General features: G+C 51.1%; 2 protein-coding genes across 2 annotated transcripts; one reads left to right on the forward strand and one right to left on the reverse strand.

Annotated features, from left to right (window-relative positions):
* Positions 1–5,429: 5,429 nt before the first annotated feature.
* COL26b_007209 (uncharacterized protein) lies at positions 5,430–7,859 on the reverse strand (the record flags this gene model as incomplete). Its single annotated transcript, XM_053180008.1, has 1 exon — positions 5,430–7,859. The coding sequence occupies one exon, from the start codon at positions 7,857–7,859 to the stop codon at positions 5,430–5,432; it is 2,430 nt and encodes an 809-aa protein (XP_053036070.1).
* Positions 7,860–10,874: 3,015 nt separating this feature from the next.
* On the forward strand, positions 10,875–12,643 carry COL26b_007210 (uncharacterized protein; the record flags this gene model as incomplete). The annotated part of the gene is made up of 2 exons (XM_053180009.1): positions 10,875–11,428; positions 11,575–12,643. 2 exons carry the CDS (start codon positions 10,875–10,877, stop codon positions 12,641–12,643), a joined length of 1,623 nt encoding a protein of 540 aa, XP_053036071.1.
* Between the last annotated feature and the right edge of the window lie 1,034 nt (positions 12,644–13,677).

Here is a 13,677-nt window from a genome sequence, read left to right on the forward strand (position 1 = left end):
CTTAATTAATGACGAAGCTTACTGAAGACCATGTCAGTATACCCATTCGACGCTAGATGGCCATTGGCAAGAAGCTGGCTTCTATCTCCCTCTCGCCTGCAGCACGGTGTCTGCCTTAGGGGGACACACCTCTGCTTCGAACAATACACCAGACGATGGGACCACTCTATCTGCGAAGAAGAGACTTCACCTTCGGAATCTCTTCTGGATATGCTATATTGCAGACAAGGACTTGGCGCTGCGCACTGGAAGACCGCCCCTCTTGTCAGCTGTTTTCTGTGACGTGTCTATTCCAAAAGATTATGACCAACACTACGCCTACCTTCGATCCTTCGATGAGCGAGTAGACCGCCTGATTTCGGTTGGCGATGGGCCAGTTCCGCATTTCTCGGGCGATCTCGTCCTTAGTCAAACTAAAGAGAAGGTTTACAGGCTTCTGTACTCCCCGGCGGTCAGCGAAGCTAAGGACACGACTCTACTTCTACATATCCGGGAATTAGATGAAGAGATTGAACGCTGGAGACTGTCGATACCGCTAGACTTTCGACCGGCATTATCAGCCTCTCCTCAAACCCTTCTCGCAACATCTCAAGCAAACCCTCGGCAATACACCAAGTGTTTCGCCTTGCAATTGGAGTATCTCCATATGATGACTTTTGTACATACCACTGTAAGGAAGTACGACGCCGACGACAGCCAGATTGATGGTCCACTTGACCTACATAGCGTGATTCACTCGAGCTACGATCTGTCTCTTGAGGCTGGCCGATCTGTCCTTCGGTGTCTGAGTTTATTTCTCTCAAAAATGCCATCATGGAGTCTATGGTTCGTGAACCTGATCGTGTGACTTATGGCCTTGCTGACCAGAAATCCAGGTCGTGTATACACCACGCCACGAACGCTGCCATATCACTCTTCTTGGATATGGTCATACATCCGTACAGCCCAAACGGATCTCTTGATCTTGAGCTTCTCATATCTGCCGCTAATACCATCAAGTCCCTCGCAAACAGGGTTCGGACTTCCGTTGAAGCTGACCGAGTTCAAGAAATGGGCGACTTTTTCATGTGGCTAATGTGGCTGGGGTCATGCGCAATAGCAAAAGCAAAGGAATCATCTCTTAATCTAGCATCGGAGCTATGATTTATGGAAATATCAACCCCCGCTTGCATCGCAACTTGACTGAAGACGATAAAGTCTACGCCCTGGAAACTAAGCTGTCTAGCCAATGTCTCGTGTACAAGTTTACCGATACATCCAAACTTGAAGTAAAATTACACAGTCCTCCAAAATGGTTCCAAGTGACCCAAAAAGCCACGGCAAACTCGTCAGGAGGTATTCCCTCTCTTGATTGTATGCGATCACACTGAGACCATACATCAAATTGCCCAGAATGGACAGAAAGAGGAAAAGAGGTGCCAGGCCTGGGAATATGTGAGCACATGTGTGATATCAGTTGCCCATAGTTTTGGGAGACTTACCTGCACAGGACCTGCCCCTGTAGTTTTTGATGATCTGAGGCACCCGAGCACTTCATCAATTAGCGATATCTTCAGCGATAGGCCTCATTCAACATACCACAAATAGCAGAGGGCCCCGAAATACCCCAGCACCGAACCAAACACTTCAATCGCCGACTTTGAGTCATCTGCCTTTGCTCTGAAAGCGTACAGGCTGTTCGTTAAAATACCAGCTTTGTACAGCAAAGCCCAGCCAGCTACTCCAGCCAGCTGCACCAGCACGATGCATACAACACTGTAACGCCAATGGAAAATGCTCGCGTTCACGTCTCTTTCGCCATCGTGGCTGCTGGGTAAGGCCTCGATGCCTGATGCCGAGGCGTGGTGGGGCGCCACACCCTCTGTGTCGTTAATGTCGGTTGATATTAGTGGCTGTCTTTCTTGACTCATCGTCGCAGTCTCTTGAACGCGTTTTCGACTCAAATGGTTATAATACAAGCATTGACAGATGAGTGTTGAATCAGAAACGCAAAGATAGGCGGATACGGCCAGACTTGCAGGTGCGATATGGTTGACGATACCTCCTGCATATTACACTCGCATGTCAGATCTTGCTCGGGAGATGTCGGAAGGGTTGCCTACCCAGTAGATTCGACACATCTCCCAGTAACCACACAAATAGAAATGCCATGGATAAGCTGTCTGCACTTTGACGCTGGTAGTTGGTGATGAGTTGGGGAAACTGGTGGAGCTCAGCACGCGGATCGGTAATGGTGGGAAGGAATCTGTCAGTCATTTACCAAGAGACATAGAAATGCAGCCATGCTAATACTGCCCAGTATCTCGGACGCATCTTTGCCGGTTATCTGACCTGGCGAGAGGCCCCAAAGTGGCGCGGAGGAGTCCATGATTGGAGATGGACGTGTAGATGAAAAGTTCAAGTTTCGGTAGGGTGGCTGCATGACTCCGAGATAAGAGAGACAATCATCCGATCAAGAGGGGACCAATTGGGTTGACTTATCGATGACGCTCAACGGTGAGTTGGCTGACTCATCAAAAGATGTCTCTACTGGCTCGCCAACTAAGAAAATCCCAGCTCATCTCTGTAACTATTTTAGGCTACGCCAGCGCCTCAGGTGAGCGAAACAAAGCTAGCTCTCAACCGCCCGTTGCAAACGCCTTTATATCCAAGCCACTTGCAACGAGTCGAACCCGACCGGAGTCGGCCACGAAACAAGCCAGCCTAGTGCCGTATGAAAGGACATGTGACCATGGTTTTTCCTATTTCCGGTACCATATGCGGGCCTTTCTCCCGTGTCGCATCTTTCTTTGCAACTGCATCATTCCGTACAGTAGTGCCTCTGCCGTAGGAGGACATCCAGGCACATAAATATCAACAGGGACAATGCGATCAGCTCCTCGCACAACAGAGTAACTGTAATGGTAATATCCTCCTCCATTGGCGCAGCTGCCCATACTGATGACCCATCTGGGCTCGGGCATTTGATCGTAAACCTGGCGAAATGCCGGCGCCATCTTGTTGGTGAGCGTGCCGGCTACAATAAGGACATCCGCCTGCCGGGGTGAAGCTCGAAACATGTATCCGAATCGATCTTGATCGTATCGCGGGCCTGCAATATGCATCATTTCAACGGCGCAGCAGGCAAGGCCAAACGTCATAGGCCACATTGAGCCCTGGCGGCCCCAGTCGGCGATGATGTCGAGCGAAGTGCTGAAGCGAAGACCTTGGTCAGCTTGTAGTATCGGTAAAAGGAGGAAAGGGCAGTGACTGACACTAGATATTCGACAAGCGATTTGGGCTTCGCTTGGGAAGGGAGCGCGACTTCTCGCCGGCCTGCTCGCGGCGAGACGCATGGCGGAGCGGAAGAATTGGTGACATGTCGGCCCAAGACTAATGGGAAATCGCCGGTTTTTATCAATTTCAATGGACGCATACGACGCAAAGAAAGAAATTTGGACATGTTTCACGGCTCTTGTTGGAAAGAGCGAAAACAAGTGAACAGAGAATTCAACATGGACGGAAGAGCTCACACGGGCGCTCGCTTTCATTAAAGAGGTTGCCCATCTCTAGAAGGGCCTGGGCCGGCAACACAGCGGTGCACAAGAATCCCTGACGGCCCCAAACTCTTTATGATATTGATCAAGCATATCTTGCCAGAATCATCGAAAACCTGATTGGCGTGCCGGTCTCCGTCAATCTCCCGTCCCTCTGAGATGTCATCCGAGGATGGCCGTAAGACCCCGCGGGGTCCACTTCGGACTCGTCGCGAGAACGAAGTGGGGCTTTCCGAGGTTGGATGGCAGAGCTTGGGCTGCTGGGCGACTGAAGCACTCGGACCCGAAGTCTCGGCGGACTCATTCATCCACATCAGCGCCGCAGATTTCGACTGATCGAATTGAGCACATTGCAATCGGTCAGTATCATCTACCTGGTTATTGGTCGGCTCTTGGTACCAGCCTGGGGTTGAAACAAGTTGAACAATCACTTCATTTGTAGCGCCGTTGCCTCGGCCATGACCACATGCCTTCAAGTCAACTCCCGAACATGGAAGACCTACCTACACTGCGTCGCGGGCCCAAAAAGAGTCACCGGAAGGTCCGCACAGGATGTACAACATGCAAAAGGAGGAAGGTCAAGGTAAGTAGCTGTGTCTTTCTACTCCTAACTGAGTATCTAAGAGTGAATCCAACAGTGCGATGAAGAGCAACCGATATGCAATCAGTGTGTCAAGCAGAAAGCAGATTGCGACATTAACTCCAATTCAACCAGCAACTTTCGCCAATATGAGCTTCTGGACGGGCCCACCCTCACCCCCAGTCAAGCACCAGACCTCAACATGCTGGACCTAGAGCTGATCTATCACTGGACACTCTGGACCCACGACTCACTCACACTCAGCCCCCTACTTCGGACTTTCTGGCTCAGGAATACCACCAAGGCAGGATTCCGCTGCGATTATGTCATGCGGAGCATTCTTGCTCTCTCGGCTGTTCACCTAGGTCATGTTAACCCTGTCAGAAGCGAAACGCTGGTTCGGTATGCCCTTACTCAGCACAACCTGGCTGCCGCAACTGTTAGGGGGTTGATACACCACAATGATGATTCAAAAAGTACGGAAACGGCGGAGAACCTATTCCTGTATTCCGTTCTCATCAACTTCTATGGTAAGCTGCGGTCATGGCTGGACTTGAGGACACTGCAGCCATCTCTAACATTCTTGTAGTCATCTCTCAGACCGACGACCCCCACGCCGCCTTCTTCGGTCGCAGCGGAAAGACAGAAAACGACACTCCTGACTGGATGGCGTTCTTCAAAGGTTCTAGGAATCTCTCGCTGGTCTCGTCGTTACTAGTCAGCCGCAGCCTCACCCATCCTCTCATTGAGCATATGGTGCAAATGTACTCCTACCGGGATCTCGTCGCCCACGGCCCTTACCTCAACTCGCTTCTTCGGCACATAAACACCGTCAAAGATGGCCGTTTCAAGCCGGAGATATCCACTTACTTGCATGCAGCTCAAGAACTAGAAGCCACTTTCGGGGTGCTGCGCGAGTATCCCGAAACTCGAGAAATAATCCATGCCTTTCTCTTGATAAGCAATGTGTCAGACCACAGGGGAGACTTCATTGCCTTGCTCCAACAGCCTGAACCATCTCAAGAAGCCCTGGTGATCTTCACGTACTTTTGCATGATCCCACGACGGCTTCCATCGCGCTGGTGGTCAGAGAAGTGGGTCAAGGGGCTTGGAGACGGTGCTTTCAGTTTGCTTGACGATGAGCATAAGGCTTGGATCGTTGAGCCACCACCTTGGGACAGCTGAATATGCGCATACTGAAAGGCAGAATACAAATGATTGAAGAAGGCCATGCGAACGAAGTGAAATCGATTCATGGGAACTCTGTGAATCCTGTCTATGTCTATGTCTACGTCTACTGACCTCAAGCGCACTCAATTTGTTCGACTGTCAGCCACCAAAAGCTCCAACAGAGGCCCTCTCACAGCTTCCTCGCAGGGAAAGCTGAGTAGCTCACCGACCTTGACCGCGGACGGTTTGTCTGACGTTAGGATAGCAAATACCGGGTCTTTCAGAGCGAACTCGATCTGGAAGTCTAACACCAGATCTCGGAATTGCTCCGTAAAGTCAACACGACTTATTCGAGGAGGTTGAGCGAACCGGATCATCATTTTGCTATGTCCCGTATAAAACGCAGCGACCGGTATCTGCACCAGAAGCCCAGCAGATAGGTGATCTCGAGCAGACAGGCTGACGCTTGCCTGGTCTGTCTCAGAGTCCCCGATCAACACCTTGACTCCAGACCCGATCTCGCTCTCAAGAACACCCATGAATCTGACTGTCCATTCTCGACCGCCTGGCTTGTCGATGGTCAGTTGACCTGACTCTTGACTCCATTGAATGTTGATAGACCGCTCCAAGCCCGCGCCGCTGTCTTCAGAGCAGTCATCCCTAGGATCCTCAATAATCGTGAACATGCCATCTTGGCCGACAACCACCAGAATTTCGAATGATGTGGGGTTCTTTCCGCCATTCATCGGGATTTGCGCAGCGTCCAGGGGGATGATGGAGCCCTCAGGTGCAAGCACTGGCATGTTCGTCAGAGTGCGCCATAGTTGGATCTCTCTGTTGCTATCATAGACGGTTCCAGTGAAAATGTCGATATAGCGAGCTGCTGTTGGTGGGAGCCAGACTTTGACAGGCGCGTGAAGCGTCTTTAAGTTGGCTGGGTCGACGATAGGGGCCGCAACGAGGGATGGACCAAAGAAGTATTGATTGGGGTATATAAAGGCCTCCTTCCTCGACGGAAACTTCCAGTAGAGAGGCTGAACGAGTGGCTCGGCATCTTCAGCGAACTTGGTGTTCAGAGTGTGGAGGTAGGGGATCAGCCTGTGACGGAGCTGCATGAAGTAAGTGATCACGCGCTCCGCGGCTGGCCTATAGTTCCAGGGCTCCTTGGATCCCCACGGAGTATCGCAAGAGTGCAGGCGCATGATGGGTGAAAAGATACCTAGCTGTACCCATCTGGCAACCAGCTCATCGTCTCGACAGCCATGCATGTGGCCACCAATATCGTGCGACCACCAACCGTAGCCGACGTTCGAAGCGGTGGCCGTGAACTCAGGCTGGAAGCGCAACGAGTCCCAAGTGACAATGGAATCTCCAGAGAAGCCGACGGGGTACCTCTGGCTACCGGGGCCAGCGTAGCGGGAGAAAACAAGAGCTCGGTTCTCTCCATCAGTTTGCTTCTGGTCGAGGAACTGGAAGTGGTTGAGGAGCCAGAGAGGGTCTAAACCAGGGACACTGGAGTAGGGGCCTTGCTGCCAGTCAATCCACCAGAAATCGCAACCCTTTTTCTCCAGGCTGCGGTGAAGGATGCTGAAGAAGGCTTCCATGAATTTGGGGTCTGTTGGGTCGAAGAGAATTGTTGTCTTCTCAGATGTATCATGCCCGAGGAAGGCGGCCATCTCTTCATACTGCTCCTCGTGATGTGCGATACCGACATGCGGGTGGTCGTTCAACGTCATTTTGAGGTTCCGTTGATGCAGTGCATCGGCGAATGCCTTCGGGTCAGGGAAAAGCTCCTTGTTCCAGGTGTAGCCGGTCCAGCCCGAATGAGGCACCTCATTCCCATCAACCAAATGCCAGTCCATATCCATGACGGCAACGGATAGCGGAATGCCCTTGTCGCGGAACTTGTCCATCAGTTCGATATATGAATCAGCCGTGTACTTGTGGAATCGACTCCACCAGTTCCCGAGTGACCATCGAGGAAGTCGTGGAGTGCGTCCGGAGATGTCGAAGAAGGCCTTCATGGCGCCCTTGAAATCGCTTCCAAATGAGAATAGATATCCGTCCATGCGATCGCCCGGTCTCCTCGGGGCGACAAACCCTTCTCCGTCGAACAGCATGCTGTTGCTATCGTCAATGACTGAGAAGCCCGCCCGAGAAAGGACTCCAGAGCCCATATCGCATCGGCCGTCAACACCATCGAGAGTGCGTGCCGTCCCTCCAAGGTTGAAACCTGGTTCTGTTCCAAATCGCCATGTAGTCTCCCACATGGTTGTCTGATGTGTAACTTCAATGGTGAGGCCATTGGGGCTGAAGCGCTTCTTATCGTACGAGACGTGGATAGTCGGCGTGACGATCTCGAGTCGGTGCTCTGTTTCTTTGATGAGAGGTTTGTGCTTTCGGAAGAAGCGTCGGTTGATAGCAAACGTGGAGGCTCTATCTTCGAAAACGTTGTCTTCGGCCCATTCGTAGCGAAGAACGAAGTCGTTGATGACTGTGAAGCGGTAATTTAGCCCGATTATGATCGCGTCGCTGTCCGCGACAGGGTCCGTCTCAAACTTGAACTGTGCCATTTCTATGGGTATTCAAGTCGTAATCGAGCACCTCACGATCAGAAGAATGTCGACAGAGGAATGCGCGGGGGTCATGATGGCGGTGATAAAAAAAAAGACCTCGTTAAGAATTTGAAAGCGACTAGTTTTGATCATTACTCTGTGCCATCCTCTAATGCCGTGGGAGCCATTTCAGCACCCCGCCCTTATCCGCAACGATCTGGAAATGTTCGCCGGGATTTCGCTTGAATTTTTCGCCAGAACTTTTCGCTTTGATCACCTTTATGATGCTCGCTGAGACCTTCTCCACAATGATTTCAGGGGTAGTCATGATATTATCGACGGCAGACTTGGCCTGTAGGAGCAACCTAGTAGTGACGAAGAATTGACGATAAATATAAGGAGGGTAGTGGGGGCGAGATGGGATTTGACGGGGTATATCACAGACGCAAAGAAGGATGCATTGAGGTTGGGAATCAAAAGCACGACCTCTGGTCCTGTACATTTTGTACTATGATCGAAGAGCTCCCGATGCTTCGCCGTATGCATGATCGCTAACATGATTGTTTCTCCATGGTGGCCCATATGATGAGGCTCAGCCCTTTGCTGCTGGTAAATCTCTAAATATAATATCGAGGGAACAATTGATTTTCCCCAACAGTCCTTTCATTCTCGCCATCATCTGTAGGGACTTCTGGCTCTGCAAGCCCTATGGGTCGAACACTAGGCACTGGAAGCTGTACCTCGGCCATGAAAAGTTGGAGTTTCTTATGGAACAAAGATTCCTCGCCTCCTATAAGAATCAAGGCGCTCTGAAGGGCGTGTAGGGTGTCTCTCGCCCCAAGAAGCATGCCGGAGCCAGTGGGCCTGGGACCACCCGGGAGTCTCCTGTTGCAAGCCAGCAAGTCCACTAAGGAGTCGGCGATGCGGAAGATCTTCAGCTCCTGTGTCTCCGGAAGAGGACGATTAGCCGATGCGTACATGTCAACACAAATGCCGGGGTAACACCAACCATTCCGTACCCATGGGTCTGGATCGCCTGTTTGGAGACAGACGAGAAAAGCTGTACAGTCTCGTGAGCAACCGAGGCGGGTCTAAGCATGCTCAGCATGGCGTCATCCATGTTACTTGACATCTGATAGTGTCTAAGAGCGTATTGCCACCAGAGGATATGAATCCAGTTCCAAGTGACCATGACGTTGACTCGCTGAATTTCAGGGAGTGTCGGTCCAATCGCTGAAACACTGCATTCAGCCATGGCTGACACCCCACGGTAGAGGTTGTCTTTGGTGCGTGGGTCCGATTTTGCGGTGAGCCTTTCTCTTGTCATCAGGAGGGTGTCATCGAGCAACGTGAAGAGCTGAGCAAGCATCTGAAATGATGGGTCCAGCCCGCCTATTCCTGGTATGAGGCAATCCATCGACGGCCAATCTTGAATAGGTGAGAGGCAGGTCGGAAACCCATTTTGAACACAGAAAGTTCTGAAAGAGGAGTCAGCTATGTTGGCCTCGCCTAACTCGCTTTCAGGGGGGTTGTTGCTGGATTTGGGGGGTATTCATACCGCTCAGTGACAAACACCAGCCAAAAGATCCGCAACATGAGCTCCCTCTGCTCATTTGGGAGCTGATTGAATGTTTCGGGACGATGTAGGTTCTGGAGAGAAAGTTGGGCAATGGCTTCATGCAAGTACATTGCCCCAGCTCGGATTCTTTCCGTGTTGGCAAAGTAGATGTGCAAGAAGAATGCGGTCAGCAGGGAGTCGATCGACTCGCTCTCACGGTAACTGTGTTGGTCACGCAAATGTTGCGCGTGACGGGCAAAGCTTTCAGCAATGTCGTTTAGGTCAGACATGGACCCATTTTGCTTCGAAAATCGCAGTTGAGAAAGCCGAAGTTGCGCGATGACGGTGGCGCAGACCGCTCCAGCCAGTGCGTAGGCTTCATAGTCATCGGGGGAGTTGCTGACGAGTCGGGATACTAAGGAGTCGATATCCACAATCGGCCAGACCCAGATGAGACAGTCCTTAAATTTGGTCAAGTATTTGATGTAAAGCCGAAGTGGCAACTTGGCATTGCCGTGACCTTGAGTCCCCAGAGGAGATAGTTGTGGGCTATCCAAAGAACTGCTCTGCGGTCTCGAAAATTGTCTTTGACGTTGTCGAACTTGCCAATCCTCGCCAGTTGAAAGAGGCGACTCCAAAGGTGTTTGTGGGGTTTTCGGGCTCTCGGTGCTTGGTTGAAATTCTTGATCATTCCGAATCTGTTCCTGGTACTGCACTATTTTGTTGGAAGTACTCATCCGAGGTCCTTTCGGACCTCTCTTGCGAGGAACTCGAAGGAACGTGCATTCCAAGGAGCGCTTCCGGCACTCGGTGCATGGTGGCCCTCCATTGCATCGTACTCTCCGCAAAGAGCATCCGTCGCAGGGGTTGCTCACGCGTGTCTTTCGCTTTTCCATGGTTCGGTTTCTGGTGATCACCTGTCAGGATAGAAGATATTCCGACGAGATATTCAAGAGTGAATACATGATAGTTGAAGACAGTTGCATGTCAAAGGGGATTTCAACCGAATAAATCAACCGAACTGCGGAGGTGGGGAAGCTGGGTGCGTGCGCTGATCTGCTGGCCGGCGAGACGCTGTTGACATTCTGCCCAGCTGTTAGACTTGAAGTCAATGGGGAGTTTCAACGAGAAATAATGCGACGGCATAGTTCCGACCTTTTCGCTTGAATTTGTCGCCTAAAATTCCCCAGACCTGCCCGCATATCCACATAGAACAGTAGGCTAGAGCCATGCAGGCTAGTATGCCCGTGGCTTGCGTTGTTAGTCACCTGATTTTTTCCAGACGGACGGAATACCAAAGACACCAACAGCATCTTGGCAGTTGTCACTGACAAGTGCTTCCAAAGAAGATTCTATTCCCAAATTCTATCCTGACATATATATAGCATGCGTTCGGGAATGAAACGTTCAGACGGTTCACCGAGATTTCCCCAGACTTCCCCAGTTTCTCCAGATTTCCTTCGACAGCCAACGCCATGAACCATTCCAGCCAAGGCGACTCCAAGTCGGCAGACGCAGTTACTGATGCAAAAGCCTTGGATAACCAGAACTCAGACTGTCTGAGCAAGATGGGTTATGTCTCTCAGGACGCCCAAGCGGCCACTGAAGATCAAAAGAACATGTCTGTTTTCGAATCATTCAAGGCATACCCGAAGGCGGTGGGATTTTCGATGGTTCTTTCACTTTGCATTGTTATGGAAGCATACGACACTTCGTTGATCGGCAACTTTTACGGTCTCCCTCAATTTAACAGGCGGTTCGGCGACCGATTGGCCAATGGCGACTACCAATTGACTTCGACTTGGCAGTCAGGCTTGCAAAACGGCACTCAAGTTGGCCAGATGATTGGCCTTTTCTTCGGCGGTATTCTTGCGGAGCGGTTTGGTTACAAGAAGACGTTTCTTGGTGCTCTGATTCTCAATATCGCTTTCATCTTTCTTTTCTTCTTTGCGCAGAATATCGGATTTCTGCTGGCTGGAGGAATGCTGTGCGGTTTGCCTTGGGGAGCATTTCAGACTCTTACCACTACGTACGCTGCAGATGTAACACCAATGGCGCTACGACCGATGTCCGTAACCCCATCCTTTTCCCTTTTTCTGTTTGGTTCCTAAATCATCTGTCCTCTGTTTACAGCCCCATCAAGAGATCTAACAGCTAATCACCTGTCTACTTTAGCATGACCACGTACACCAACCTCTGTTGGGTTATCGGGCAATTCATTAGCACAGGAGTCCTTCGAGCTGTGCTATCGCGAACTGATGACTGGGCTTGGCGTATTCCTTATGCCATTCAATGGGTGTTCCCGATCCCCATCATCGTTGGTGTTCTCTTCGCCCCGGAGAGTCCTACTTGGCTTGTTCGCAAAGGTCGTCTGACAGAGGCTCGTAAGGCACTGCGTCGCCTGGCCAACTCTTCTGTCTCAGATGCTCAACTTGACGTCAATATCGCGATGATTGCGCACACCAACGAGATGGAAAGACAAAATGAGGAAGGAACATCGTACATCGACTGCTTCAAAGGGACCAATCGGCGTCGCACCATGATTGCCTGCGGTACCTGGATAGGTCAAGTCGCCTCTGGTGTTTGGTTTGGAAGTAACGTCATCTACTTCCTCCAACAAGCCGGTTTCGACTCTGACAACTCCTTCAACTTCGGACTCGGTGTCAGCGCCATGGCTATCGTCGGAACCATTCTTTCTTGGTTTATGCTGCCCCACATCGGACGTCGCACACTCTACGTCGTTGGTCTCAGCATCCTATTCACCATTCTCCTTACCGTTGGCTGCATGGGCATTCCTGCCCCAACGGCAGGTTTGGGTTGGGCTTCTGGTGCTCTACTGATGCTGTTCGTAATCACGTACGACATGACTGTTGGGCCGGTATGCTACTGTCTGGTGGCCGAAATCCCCTCGACACGTCTCCGCATCAAGACCGTTGCTCTCGCGCGAAACTCGTACCTCCTTGTCAGTATCGGCGCAAACTTTCTTAACCCGCCGATTCTCAATCCGAGCGCCTGGAATCTTCGCGGGAAAGGAGGCTTCATCTGGGCGGGTATTTGTTTCTGCGAACTGGTTTGGGCTTATTTCTACCTCCCCGAACCTATGGGACGCTCCCCTGCAGAGCTGGAGATGCTCTTTGAGCAAGGTGTCAGCGCGCGCAAGTTCTCATCTACGAAGGTGGACGTTTTCTCCAATGTTAGTTCGGAGAAGAGCGACGCCACTGTGGATATGGTTGAACATCGATAAATGACGGTGATGGGCAGCTTGATTTGAGTCCTGGCTGGTTATGCCATGACGTAGACACAGTTGAAATTGACAATGAGGTACCTTAAGCCTCTTTACCGATAAAGATTCAATCCTTTTCCGTCGCAAATTTCATCTAGACGTTTCCGTTTACACATATGCACTGCACATCGGATATGTCTACAGGCGACGCCAATGCTGCCGTCTTCGCGACTTGCCATATTGGGCCCTGACCCGCCCATAATCCCACCACTTAGATGTTAATACGTCCTGCTCTTTGCTGCAAGTAACGAGAAAACTGGATATGTTCTCGCATTTCAATTCCGCAACCTCGTATTTTGTCAAAAGTTGATGTAAGTCTCGGCGCGTTCTCTGGCCATTTTCCACATTGCCAACATTAAGTGAGGGGTTGTCGCTGCTTCACTGCCGATCGCGGCACAACATCAACCCGGACGTGATTGCACATCGTTCTTGGAAACACCCGAAGTTCACAACGGCTCTTCGCAGTACTAGGTAGTCGTGACCCAGTTAGAAGACAATGAGTATAAATGCAGAGGCTGCCTCCACGAATCGAAGGTTGCGCAGATGTTGCAATCTCAACCCGCATTCTCTTATTTGTATCTGAACGCAAAGCCATTTCCTGCATACTGCTCAACAACATGAAGTTCGTTTCTCTACTTACAACTCTGGGCTTCGTGTCAGCTTTTGCTGTCGCTGCTCCTGCCACCAATGGCAACGCTGTAGAAATGCGCCAGACCCGCGACGGCTTCTATTGTCAGGAATGTGTGAACGGCAAGAAGGACTGTGTTGCCTGTACCGACGGCACTTGCTTGGGATGGACATACGACTGCTAGATGGTAAGCAATGCAGTTCCGACTGTTTGTCGTTTCAGCAAGTCCTATGAATCGAATTCGCTGACAGCCGGTTGTTCATAGCGAGATCTAGTTGACAGCGGCCGGCTGTAACCCCCGGACTCTGTTTGCAGCGTCCGAGAGCACTTCCGGGACGAGGCAAGAGCCTCAAGAGTGTCCAATTGC

The sequence above is a fragment of the Colletotrichum chrysophilum genome, assembly GCF_026319265.1.
Source record: "Colletotrichum chrysophilum strain AFK26 chromosome Unknown scaffold_57, whole genome shotgun sequence".
NCBI lineage: Eukaryota > Fungi > Ascomycota > Sordariomycetes > Glomerellales > Glomerellaceae > Colletotrichum > Colletotrichum chrysophilum.